Source organism: Suncus etruscus, chromosome 9 (genome assembly GCF_024139225.1).
Source record: "Suncus etruscus isolate mSunEtr1 chromosome 9, mSunEtr1.pri.cur, whole genome shotgun sequence".
NCBI classification, from domain to species: domain Eukaryota; kingdom Metazoa; phylum Chordata; class Mammalia; order Eulipotyphla; family Soricidae; genus Suncus; species Suncus etruscus.
The window spans coordinates 62,938,691-62,952,535 of record NC_064856.1 but is presented as its reverse complement, the minus strand read 5'-3'; the positions used below and the strand labels follow the sequence as shown (position 1 = coordinate 62,952,535).

Sequence of the window (13,845 nt, the reverse complement as noted above, 5' to 3'; positions counted from 1 at the left end):
TAGTACTCAAAGGATTAAAAGCATATGAAGGCTAATTTCACTAGACTTCAAATACATTTTAATTAAGACAAATTCATAAGCAATGGGACAATGTCAAGTGCTGGCGAAGCTATGGGGACACAGGGGCCTTACCTATTGTCATTCAGGATTGCTGTCTAGCAGCTCAAAACTCAAACTTCTGCATTTTCCTAATTCACTCAGATTTTCTGGTATTGCCACCTACTTCTTTCAGACTTCTACTCCTTGTATATTCTCTCTCTCTCTCTCTCTCTCTCTCTCTCTCTGTTTTGTGTGTCTTTTGTATATGTGTTTGTGTATTTACTCAGAGCATTGTGTACTCTGAGGTTCAACCCAAAACAAGACCCTGTTTCATAGTTCTTTGGACAAGCCCAACACAACCATGATCAGCACCACTTTCCAGGCATGACTAAACTGCACATATCTGTATACCCTGACAGCTGTGGATTCCATGTTGTTGACTATGAACCTGAGCCTTTGGGACATTCAGGCAAATCCTCCATGCTAATCCATAAGGTATTAGATTTTGTGTGAAAATATTTTTTTCTTTTAGAAACAAAGACTTCACTTATCATATAGAGGAACAGATATTTACATAGAAATTTCTTCTCTTTGATCTTTTTTAATCCTTACCTAGAAGAGATTTGCTAGCTCTTAAATTTGAGAAAATCATTCTATCTCCTTGGTGGAAATATTTGGACAAGATTTGGTCACTAAGGCCCTTTCCAATGTCCAGACTCAGGACTCTGTAAGGAATCTTCTGAGTGTGCCAAATATTTTACAGTTTTACTACTACACACAGAGTTGGAGCTTTCAGGCTTGAATCCTGAACAAATGCAGTTTAGAATCCATCATCTGTTACTTGCCAAGTGGGTGGTCTTAGTTTTCTTTTGGGGGTAAAGGGGGCTCTCCTGGAGATCTCTGGAGCACAGAGGTCACTCCTAAACACTAGATGCCGCTAGGTGTGGTAGTACTAGTATGGTTCAGACCTGTGTGGGGCCCATCCCTAGGGTAATAAACTCAATCAGATCTCAAGCCTTGCATGCAGATTCCCACTTGGAACTTTCTCTTTAGTCAAGTCTTAGTTGCTTTATCTGTAAAATGTGGACACAAAAGTTTGATCCTCTGAGATGAAAGTAGAAAAATAAAAGTTAAAAAAAAAATCAAATGAAGATGTGGAATTTGGGAAGCACAAAGATCATTCCAATGCAATAAAGTAATTTGCTGCAGCATGGATGGAACTGGAAGATATTATGTTAAATGAGGTATGCCAGAAGAAAAGTTCAGAAAGATATATCACTTACATATAGTATTTAGAATAACTGCAGGAAGAAATGCAATGTGGTTGCATGAAGAAATAAATAGGGGTTGTCGAGAATAACCTTGGCCCCAGAATATAGTGAGGGAAAGGAAAGAAATAGAGTGGAGGAAAAACACAAATATGAGGGGATGATAGATAGGGGCCAAGGGTTTTCAGGTGCATTGATGGTGTTAAGGACAGAACTAAATATCCAAGTCAGAATCAACAATGAAATCATGACACACAAACTTTAACAACTAAAAGTAAAAAGAGCCTTATTATATTATCAGGCTGGTAGACAGGGGTCAAGTTACACAAACATGTTCATTAAAATGTGGGAAATTCCCTCAAATCATGATTCAATTTGCCCTTTTCAAGAATTTCAGGAGGTGGTCAGGTGTAATATCACAGACAGAAATAAATTCCTAGGAAAAAAATCTCAATTTTAATTGTTAATTAGAGGCTATTAATAAACTGTGGGTGTATGTTTTTATTTAATTTGTTTTGATTTAATTTTTGATATGGAGGGTAGGGAGAAGAAAAAGGTCAATGTTCTTATACGCCTTATAACGTCAACTTTAACAAAAACTTTTCCAAGAAATTCAAGATAAATTCAAAATGATGAGAAGTATTCTCTTTTTATAAGTTAGTTCTCCTCTCTGAATCCTTGTAACTTTGTTCGTGTGGAGTCTTGGTTCTTCCTAATCAGAGTTTAATTTAAGTAGCTTAAGATGAGACAAGAGTGCTAGTACTCTGAGGAGCTCAAAGAAGACATCTTGATCTTGGGATATTGAGAAAACAGTGTTTTCTGGACACTAAAACTTGGATAACTTCTCTTTCTATTGTAATTATAAATCAATGTTCACCAGCCCTGGGGGCCTGGGATCACAGAGAAGCAATTAATTAAAATGTTGATTCAAATGTTCTCTTAACAATATATAGTAACTAATTAATGAAAGCCACAGAGCCCATTGTATTGTAGAACAGTTTTGGATAAGCAATTTGGCACTTAAAGAATCAAACCTTCAGTTGTTTGCACTCTTTAACCTGAGTGTCAGTTAAGCAACAGGTATGTTACTTTTAATTGTTTATCTTGGTTTACAGGCGGCCACACCTGGCTGTACACCTGGCTGTACTCAGGAGTAACTCCGAGCTCTGCGCTCAGATCCTCCTGGAATGATGAGGATCGAATCCCGGTTGACCGCATGCAAAGCAAATGTCCTACCCATCCTGCTATTGCTCCAGCCTCAATCTATGTTACTATTTGTACTATTAATAGTAAAAAAAATAACAAAATTAAAACTCTGAGAACATAAATAAAAGAATTGTTAGTTACATGTAGTATAGTGCATCTAAAAGATAGATTGAGACCTTAAAAGTTAACTTGTCAGGGCCGGGCGATGGCGCTAGAGGTAAGATACCTGCCTTGCCTGTGCTAGCCTTGGAGGGACCACGGTTCAATCCCCCAGTGTCCCATATGGTCCCCCAAGCCAGGAGCGACTTCTGAGCGCATAGCCAGGAGTAGCCCCTGAGCATCACCGGGTGTGGCCCAAAAAACAAAACAAAGTTAATTTGTCAAGACCTGATCATATACAACCTCATTAAAATTTTAAAAATATACTTTTTTTTTTAAGAAACAAAATCTTTTTAATTTTGTTTTTGGGTCACACCCGATAATGCTCAGGGGTTACTCCTGGCTATGTGCTCAGAAATTGCCCCTGGCTTGGGGACCATATGGGACACCAGGATCCTAGGCTAGCGCAGGCAAGGTAGACGCCTTAGAGCTTGCACCACCGCTCTGGCCCCTAAGAAACAAAATCTTAAACTCTTTTTTTTTTTTTTTTGGTTTTTGGGCCACACCCGTTTGACGCTCAGGGGTTACTCCTGGCTATGTGCTCAGAAATCGCCCCTGGCTTGGGGGGACCATATGGGACGCCGGGGGATCGAACCACGGTCCTTCCTTGGCTAGCGCTTGCAAGGCAGACACCTTACCTCCAGCGCCACCTACCCGGCCCCAAAATCTTAAACTCTTAATTCAAAAGGTTTGGAAGAAAATTTACCAGATGATGATAGTGATAGATGGTATGATAGTGACAGTCACTAGTGACAGTATATCTAAAAACTTTTCTCCAATTAGGTAGTTCCTAACTTTCTAATTTATTACAATCTATTCATTTGCAGGGTGGGGGGCAGCTAGAGAGTGGGCCACAGCTGGCAGCATTCAGAAATCACTCTTGACAGGCTCAGGGGATCTTATGGGATTCCCAGGATCAAAACCAGGTGGGTCCCAAGCCAGTCTCATGCAAGGCAAACAACCTACTGATGTGCTATCACTTCGGCCCTCTATATTTATTTATTAACAGGCAATCTTGTGCTTCTAGGGGATGGCTGAGAAGGTGACTCACAACTGTAAATTTCATTAAGCAAGGCACTGTTCATATTTCTATGCTTGTCTCTGTTGACTGCTTCTTCTCCAGGATTTCTGTGGGGAAATATGAGATTTCCCTCTTTCCTAAAATCCTGTGGCTATTGCACTCATGGCTACACATTTCATATCAATACTATTGTCATTATTTTTTTGTTGTTGTGAGGTGTGGTTTGGGTCACATTCAGCTATGCTCATGGCTTATACCTGGCAGGGCTCAGTGTTACATCTGGGATTCCATGGATTAAACCCTTGCTTGCCTTGCATGAAATCCTTGCTTACTTTTTATACAAGGCAAATGTCCTTTACTGTATTGCTCTGATCCCTACTGAAAGGATTATTTTAAAAATGAGTGAAAAGAAATGTTAAATGTAGCATTTATTAGGCACAGGCACTATTTGGGATTTTTAAAGTATATTTCACCTTTTTCAGGTTTGTAAGAGCTTTTAGTCAAATGAACTATTGTCTCCTTGTTTTTTCCCCACCTCCCCCCCCCCCCCCCCCCCCGCCTACAGAAAGTGCCTTTTAGGGATATAATAGATTTGTATGGAAGAAAAATGGGTAGACCAAGCCAGTCTTTTGTTATAAACAAAGGCTACTTTTCTGCCAGAAAGTGGAGGAGAGAAACATCTTCAGGTAGGCAAGACAAGAGATTCTAAGAAAAGAGCACCACAGGTCTCTGTGATTCAGCACCTTTCCCACAGCTGTCTTCAGCAGCCTGTCAAAGTTTCAAAGAGTGAAAAGGAAAAATGCCCTATTCTGTCAACTTGTGTTCTCTTTTGCATTAACACACATCAGAATACTTCCTCTATCGTCTTGGGCTATCTGGAAGGGGGGTGGGGGTAATGGGGAGAGAGGAGAGAAAGGATGTGAGAGAGGGTTAGGGGAAAGCACCAACATTTCAAAACCTTTTGCCAGCCCTTTACCAACATAAACTATTCAGATGAGTTGCATTGTCACAATTTATTGAGGATTTTACCTTTGCCACAAAAGGAAAGCTATAGGTTTTGTGTTTATGAAATCCAGTGACTGTCTAAGGACAGTGGGATTCTTTTGGTCCCTCCTTCATTTTAGTCATACCCAAGACCAAATATATAGATGTTATCTGTCTCAGATGAAGCTTTAAGAAAAAGACACATAAATGTTGCCAGGTAAGGTCTTTAGAAACCATCACTGAAGAAAGTGGCCTCTTCATGCCCCCTTTAAAATACATATACACACATGTTGTAGTGTACAGAAAGGGGAAAGAAAATATGTTCTAAAGACGGCTTTCCACATCTTGAGGAGCTTGAGGAGCTCAGGTGAATAGCCCCCCACTTCCACCTCCCTAGACCATAGGCCGGCACACTCTGGCTAAGAGAAGAAACGCCTAGATAACCCAGGACTCTTATCTCCACTTGTAGTGTTGAAACTGGAGGAGCCCCTCCACAGTTAAGACTGAAACCAAACTTCTGCATCAGCTTGGCACCACACACACACTCCATTGTTCACACCTCCTCAGGACAGATTAGATCCCACATTCCTCACAAGCACTGAGCTCCAAGGAGCCAGCAGGCTCCTTCCACCTGGACTACAACTGATAACTTTTCACTGGAATAACCAACACAATTACGTTGAGTGCCCACTAGGTCTCAGACACCAGCTAGGCTGGTACATTTGCAACTCCTGGCATGTGCAAAGGTGTGAGCCAAAAAAGAGTAATTCAAGTTGTAAGCTCACTTTTATATGCATTTATGTGCAGCTGTTAAGCACACTGCTCACTCAAAGTGTACTACTAGACTGGTTGTAGTTGATTCTTTTCAGGCCTTATCTAGTAAATGGTGATATTTACACTATCTCAAGGTAGATTTGGACAAGTAACTAATTAATCTCAGACCAAAGATACTGTTGGGTTTGAGTTAAAATCCACTGAGGTCATGATTGGTTGAAATCATACTGCTTGATTCAAAAGCTGAACAAAGATTTTTGCTCTATAGTCTTAGTTTAAGACAAAACGCTCTTTCAACAGGGCATTCCGTTTTTAATAAATTTAAATACTGGGACTTTTCTTTTTCTCTGAAGTTAACTGAATGCTGGTCTTCTGAGTGACCTGCACACAGACATTTTGCAGGATCAGCTTGCAAAGATTATATTCTATCTGGGCATTGTGCTGACCGGATTCTATCTCAAAAGGGCTGTGTTTGGCGTTTGCAATATATAAATGGTCATTTTGGAAAAAGGATCCCACTTTGACATATATTGTATTTACTAGCAGGAAATATAAAACTAGTCTTCCATTCGGTTCAGCCTTTGAAAAAATAAAATAAAAGGCGGTTCAGCAGATGGGTTTTTCCCGAAACTGCAGAAATGTAAACAGTAAGGATCTGGGTGCCTATGGGTTTTTTTTTATCAAAGATGTAAGTTAGGCTGAGACCAACACAGTGCGTCCTCTGGCTAGTTTTAACACGTTCACAGTTACAATTAACATTTAAGGAATTTCCTTTTCATCCAAGTGTTTCTTTTGAAAGCACTTTATGCTACAAACTCAAGTTCTAGCTGCCATCAATTCTTCCCATAGCAGAAGTGAAGTGTCCACTTGTGTTTGCTTTATTTATTTTTTTTTTCCTGATTTGTTGGTTTTTGAAAATGGTCTAGGACCACATCAGTTTCCCTGGGAGTGAGACTGTTCTCCAACAAAAGGGGTTCTCGCCTCCTCCCTCTTTCTCTCCCCATAAAAGGGCTTGGATGGAAGGAGAGACCAGGCTTCATCCCACACACTCCTGAGCGCTCACCCCAGTCACCAGAAGGGTGGAGGGGCACCGCTTAGGGACAGGTTCTCCCCCAAATCTCCCCACACGCACCCTGCAGCTGTCAGAGCAGGGCCCTGCACCCCCAACTCCTCTGGGTTTCAAGTCCCTGAGCCGGCTGGGCCGGTATTTTCCACAAAGAGAGATCTGTTGCCCTCTCCCCACTCCCTGTTCCTACACCAGCGATTCGCACACGGGCACCGAGTCCGAGTCTTGGCTGTGCATGGAACTCAGTCCGGTATCCGAGTCCTCGTCGTTCCCGGGACAGCTCTTGGCGAGTCCGCGGGCCTGGTCCACCCACACGTCGGCGGGGCAGGCCTGGGGCCTCGGTTCGGGCGGAGACGCTCCCGGGCCCGGCGCCCCATCGGGCACCACTGTCAGTTCCAGGGTGTGCAGAGTCTGGAGAAGACGCTTCAACTCCTGCTCCTTGCTGTCCCACTGCTGCTGGCTGTAATCCAAGTCCGACTTGACGGCTTCCAAGTCCGTGTTGAGACGCAGCCCGATGTAGAGGCTGGTGCTGAGCTGCGTCCGGACGCGCTCCTGCTCCAGCAACAGCTCGCCGCCCTCGAGGCCGCCGCCGCCGCCGTTCTCGGGGGGCTCCTCCCGCGCCGCCAGCTCCTCCTGCCGCCGCCGCATCCACCTCTGGTTCAGCTCCTCCTGAATCTCCGCCGACAGGCGCTCCAGCAACTCCTCCTGCTGGGCCCGCTGCTCCTGCAGCCGCAGCAGGTCGTTGCAGCGCCGGGCCAGCTCCTCCAGCTTGGCGGCCTGCGCCTCGCCGTCCAGGGGCTCAGCCGCAGCCGCCGCCGCCTCCTTCTCCGGGCATGGGCAGTCGACCTCACTGCCTGCGCCCACCAAGTACGTGTCCTGCACGTAGTTGACTCCGTGCCTCCGCATGCGATCCAAATGCACCTTGGCCTCGTAGCGATCGATCTCGCGGTCCAGCTCCCGCAGTCGCTGCACCTGCTGCCGGATCGTGTGGTCCTGGGATAGCACCAAATGCACCAGCGTCTCCATGTGCTCCAGCGACGCGCTCTCGGCGGCCCGCGGCGACGGCGACGACGACGACGAGCAGGAGGAGGAGGCGGTGGACGAGGCGGTGGACGACGAAGGCGACGAGAGTTGCTGCTGCAGCAGCTGCTGCTGCTGCTGTTGCCGCCGCCGGTTGAGCTTCGCCAGCTTGCGGAAGGCCTTGCGGACCACCCGCCGCTGTTTCTCCTGGATCACCGCCAGGTTGGGGCGCGCCGGCAAGGCCCCCCGGGCCGAGCAGGTGCGCTCCCGGCTGAGCACCACGCGCGCCTCGGCGCTGCGGGGCCCGGCGTTGGGGAGCGACGCTTCGCTGCGCACCAGCACGAAGCGCACATTCTCCTGCTCGTCGCCCCAGGCCGCCCAGAGGCGCAAGATGCGCGTCTTGTTGGGCAGGATGCGCTCGAAGCCCCGCCACTTCTCCACGATGCAGTAGCTCTGCGGGGGCCCGCACAGCATGCCCGGCGGCGGCGGCGGCGGCGGCGCCTCGCTGTCGTCCTCCTCGTCGTCCTCCTCGTCCAGAGCCTCCGGCAGCTCCTCCGGGCTGGACGAGTCGCCGGACATCCCCCTCCTCCGGCCCCGGCGCTGCCTCCTCTGCCGCCGCCGGCCGTCCTCCAGCAGCACTCGCACCACGTCGGAGCAAGTGGTGCGACGGGAGAGACCCGACACGAGCTTCTCCTCCTGGCAGATCCACACCGAGATCTTCTTCTCCGATGGATCCATGGCGCAACCGGGACGCGGCGGGCCGGGTCCTCCCGGGACGGTCGCGACAGCGCGCGAGCAGCCTGGACAACTCTAGGATGGGATCAGAGAAACGCCTGCGACCCTGATCCCATGCAACGCACCTTTCCTTTACCGGGCTGTGGCACCGCACCCAAGCCAGCGCCGGCGCGGTCAGGGCAGGGCAGGACGTGTGCTAGGCTCGGCCGGGACGGCGAGCACTCGTAGCGCACCGAGCCGCTCCGGCTCCCGCAGCTCTTGGCCGGGCTCAGGGATCCCCCCCTCCACTCCACCAGTCTCCCGGTTTGGCTCCTCCCCACCTGGCTCCTCCTCTCTCCCAATCCCAGCTCGGGGCGCTGCAGACCTGGAGCAGGAGGCGCGGCGCCCAGACCCGCCCCCTGCAGCGAGGCTGCGCCCCTTGCGCCCAGTTTGCCGCGGGGTCGGGCGCCCCGGGCGTCTGTAGACAGTCTCCTGCAGTGTAGGTTCCTGGCGCTGACTCGGTGGTAAGAGGCAACCCCAAGATTCCTCTGCTGCCTTATCACACTTGGAGCCTGCCCTTAGACAAGGTTCACCCTGGCTCCCTTAATTAAGTCTAGGACTAACAGACAAGGACTTTTCTCCCTGTTCTCTGTCCCTGCAGTTGCAATGCCTGGTTCTTCAAGGCTACCTCTTTTGGGGAGCTCCTCTCCTGTATCCTGGGACATCCAGATTCTCCAAGGGCTCTACAGGCCATGAGACAGAACCTCCAGATTGGAATTGTTAGCGCTGCCTCTCTGGTGGAAGACCTTCCAACCTTCCTGGTCTGAAAGCAGTGTTTGAATGCTTACAAATATATATATATACTGTGTGACTCCAGAGGAAGTGCACACAAAGTCTTCAGGGGACCTTTCAGAGACTGTTTATTGTTTGCCCTCACCCCCTCGGTGTGACTAGTACTTCTCTCCACCTTCCTATAACTTGGATTCTTCTTCTTCTTTGATTCTTCTTATTGCTTCCTGCTGAAGAAAACTACTGTTGAAGGGCTGGGGTCATTTAGTAGTATCTACGTAAAGAATTTCCCTATAAGGTTGATGGATGTATAATTTTACCCTTACATGCAAAATTCCTTTTGCTGTGTAATATGACCATTACCAATACCAATACTGGTATGCTAGCGATCCCAGGGTCACCTTCCATTTCCACTTACCACAGGGAGTAGCATGATCAGATTTTCATTTTGAAAATTTACCATTTGAACAAGAGGCAATGAGTAGGACTAGAGCACAGGTGCCTCTTTAGAAGATGGGGGCCATTCATCCAGGGTGAAATGAGGGTCTGTAATAGAAGTAATGGTGGTAAGTGAACTAGACAATGAGAGGTAAGAGAGGCAGGACATGGTGATGAATGGAAGAAGAGTTACATCATCTTTAAATAGTATTGGAAGAGGAGAGTTATTATCTGGCACATACCACGCCACGCCTTTACTCCCTTCCTTTTTCCCTTCTCTAACACACACACACACACACACACACACACACACACACACACACGATTAGACCTTTGTTATCAACTGCTATTCCTAGGGTTTCACTCTACAAGGGTAGAGAGCATATCACATTTGCTTCTAGTTCTTCTACACTTGGCACAATGCTTGGCACATTCTAGGTTTAGTTAGTGCCTACTGAATAAACAAATGGATGAATGAATACATCTTGCACTCTAGCAAATCAGCACCTCATTCATCTGGAACAGCATCTACATATTCATTCACCCCTGTTCCTGAACGTGCTTTCCCCACTAATTAGGATGCCTCTTAAACAACTGGAAAACTCCTACGCATCCTGCAGAAGAAAGCAATTGAATGCATTTTCTGGATCTGCAGCTTGTTTCTTTTTGTTCTACCATATCGGAGAAGCTCCTTGTAACAACTTGAGCTACTCCCATTAGCTAGTCTACCATGCTTTTTCCGACTGCTACTCTGCAACTGTCTGACTAAAATATGCTTTCCAGGTGCATAGCAGTGTCTTTACTCATCTACTAGCCCTGCAGCTAGGGCACATAGATTCAGGCAGTGCTCTGGGCCAGGAAAAGGTAAAGCTTCATCATAGGAGAAAATATATTTGTGACCTGGAGTTAGGGGAAGTAGTCACAAATAGGACTTGTTTAAGTCATAATGCAAAGGCCAGAAAGATTATTCCAAAGGCTGAAGATATGCTTTGCATATTAGAGACACAGGTTCAATCCCCAGTACCACAAGTTCCCCCCCCCACACACACACCAAAAAAAAAACCACAAGGAACGAACCTAGAGTAGTCACTGAGCAAAACTAGGTATAGCTCCAAAATAAACAAACAAATAAAAAGGAAAATACAGTACATTAAAGAAAAGTTTATAAATATGACCACACTAAAATAGTTTTCTGATTGAAATAAAATATATGGTGACACCATAAACACTGAAGAAGTCAAATAATAACCCAGGAAAAGAAGTTGTACCATAGAAGCCAAAATTTGAATTTTAGACATACAAAAAAAAATCAAACCTTAATTAAAAATTAAAATAAGGGGCCGGAGAGATAGCATGGAGGTAAGACATTTGCCTTTCATGCAGGAGGTCATCGGTTCGAATCCCGGCATCCCATATGGTCCCCCGTGCCTGCCAGGAGCAATTTCTGAGCCTGGAGCCAGGAATAACCCCTGAGCACTGCCGGGTGTGACCCAAAAACCACACCAAAAAAAAAAAAACCAAAAAAAAAATTAAAATAAAAAAAACCTATAAAATAAATAGTCAATTACAAACAGATCATAAAAGAGGAAACACATGACTAACAAGTGAAATAATACCCAATCATAGTCTAAATAAAATTAAAAGATTTTTTTGTCAGAATATTGACAAACGTTTTTTGTTTGTCTTGGGGCCAAACCCAGTGGTGCTCAGGATTGACTCCTGCTCTACACTCAGATATCACTCCTGGCTGTACTCAGAAAACTATATGGGAAGCTGGAGATCAAACCCGAGTGGACCACTTACAAGGCAAATGCCCTAACCACTGTACTATCACTCCAACCTCATTAACTTTTCTTTTTTTTTTTTTTTGGTTTTTGGGTCACACCCGGCAGTGCTCAGGGGTTATTCCTGGCTCCAGGCTCAGAAATTGCTCCTGGCAGGCACGGGGGACCATATGGGATGCCGGGATTCCAACCGATGACCTCCTGCATGAAAGGCAAACGCTTTACCTCCATGCTATCTCTCCGGCCCTAACTTTTCTTTTTTAAATTTTAATTTTGGAAAGAAGGGCTCAAGTATGCTCAGGAGGCCCAAGGACCTCACAAGTGATTCTTGGCCCATTTGACTGGCACTTTAATCCTAGGGACTCAAAATGCAGAGCGAGGGGCCTCCATGGCCACTCTTGGCACTTCTCAGGGGCCTCCAGAACTACACCCAGCAATCCTCAGGGGACCATGTGGTGTCAGTAATCAAATCAGATGTATTTTAGGAATGTTCCCAAACCAATATGCTGGCTCCTAGCTCCTAGCTGATAACATATTAAAATTTGGTAACATTGTTGTCTAAGTGTAGGCAACATAATGCCTCCGACACTATTTATCTAAATCAATGCATCTGTTGTTGAGATGGTCTGGTAATAACTATTAATGAAATTAAAATGGGACAGGAATAGAACTCAGCAATAGACCAACTTAATTTGCATACATGAGGCCCTGTATTTGATCCCTGGCACTTAAAATATATATATATGGAATATGTCCTATGTTTTAATGATTCAGCTTCACAGAAGGCAGGAACAGGGGTATACACTGAACCATTTCATTTTATCAAAATTAGTGAGTACAATCAAAGTGTTCAATAAGTTGAAGGCTGACTAGACCATTCTCACAGTTACAAGTCTTTGTAAAATGACCTCATGTTGGCTATTGAAGGTGGCACGACAGCTGACATAGTGGTTTTAAGTCCTTTATCTTCCTAACCCATAGCAGTTAAAGCCAGCAAAGTTGATCTATATTTACAGGTCATAATAAATCTCCAACATGCATTATTCAGGGCAAAAGGCAAGTTTTTAAGGAAATACATATATATGAATATATATACACATATATTTACACATATATGCATATATACATATATATTTGTATGATATGGGATTTTATTTTTATTTAAAAACAGACACAACACATACACATTTATCTAAAGTCACATTACATCATTTTCAGGGGTACACATGTCTTTGTATGCAAACACAGAGCACTGCATAACAGGGTTAATACTCAACTGAACACAGTGAATCTGTCCTGGAAAAACGAGACAGATTTCAGGAGGAGAGAGTCAAAGGGAATTTAACTTCATTCTGTAATAATTTTACCAGAAGAATTTAGTCAAACATTATCTAACTATACAATTACAGTGTATGATTTTAAAAAAATCAAAGGACTTGGATTGGGATCCCACATCTTTTTTTGCTTCAGATGACCTTCCCTTAACCTGCCTGTGTCTTCTTCATGTGGATACAGCTCTACACTGCAGGGGTTTCTTGGTTCCCTATCATCTGAAGAAATTCAGGTAACCCAGACTTGATCCCAGAGGGATGTGAAGATGATGTGGGCCACTCGGCTGAGAGGAGCCTGGCTGAATACTGGTTTAAGGCACACATGCCACAATGCATCTTTTCTTCCTCTGCCGAGGAGAGCTTTTAAGAAGAAAGCACCATTCTCACAGTAGCAACAAGCTCTTTGTGAAACATCCTCATGTTGGCTCTCTAAGGTAGCCTGTCAGCTGACAGTGATTTTCAAGTCCTTTATCTTCCTAACACTTAGGAGAGCTAAGATATAGTCCCCCTACTCAGAAAAAAAAAATAAGGCCAAGGGAGAAGGTATAGTTACTTTCCCAATTTTCAAAGCTCTGTGAGAAACTGCTGCTTGTCTGGAATTTCTACCTGGCCAATCTGTCAGACACGGTTCACACACAGCAGCAATGCAGCACCCTATACAGGAACTTCCTCCTTTAATGACATGCAACCATGCAGAAGTGTGACTGGACCTTCAGGCCTGAATTAGTTCCTCTTAATGATTAACTGCAGAAAACAAACTGGCAAATTATCTTTATAGCTATCTGGCAGCATTCCCTTACATGCATCGGGAGAAATGTGAAAACAGCCACACTAGTCCAAGGGACCCATTTCATGTTGAGCTCCTCTCTGAGACAGAAATGCTAGACTGTCACTTACAGAGACTTGTTTTCTCTTTTTCTTTGGTTGAGGTTTGAGACATACCCAGTGGCACTCAGGGGCCTTTTTCTGTTTTTTTTCTTTGGTTTGTTTCTTTGATTTTTATTTGTTTGTTTTAGTTTTGGGGCTACATGAAGTGGATGCTTAACACTTATTCCTGGCTCTGGGCTCAAGGATCACTTTGAGGGGAGACAGCAGTGCTGGGATTGAATTGGGTTAGCCTCATGTAAGGTAAATGCCCTACTTGTTCTATTATCACTCCATATCAGGGGCTATCCTAACTCTATAGTTGGGAGTGCTCTATTCTTGTGATGCTCTAATACTCCATAGACTATGGCTTTTTGAGGGACTACAA

General features: G+C 45.3%; 2 protein-coding genes across 3 annotated transcripts in view; one reads left to right on the top strand and one right to left on the bottom strand.

The window, feature by feature from the left end:
* The window catches only part of LOC126018963 (40S ribosomal protein S4, X isoform-like), a 965,922-nt gene that overhangs the window by 850,515 nt on the left and 101,562 nt on the right, over nucleotides 1-13,845 (top strand). The gene's annotated exons all lie outside the window — the stretch shown is intronic.
* On the bottom strand, nucleotides 6,704-8,275 carry RASSF10 (Ras association domain family member 10). Its single transcript, XM_049781035.1, has one exon. It carries the CDS (start codon nucleotides 8,273-8,275, stop codon nucleotides 6,704-6,706), a length of 1,572 nt encoding a protein of 523 aa, XP_049636992.1.

What these genes read in the sequence shown, in the direction of transcription:
- RASSF10 (XM_049781035.1), bottom strand. Translation starts at nt 8,275, where the DNA reads ATGGATCCATCGGAGAAGAAGATCTCGGTGTGGATCTGCCAGGAGGAG.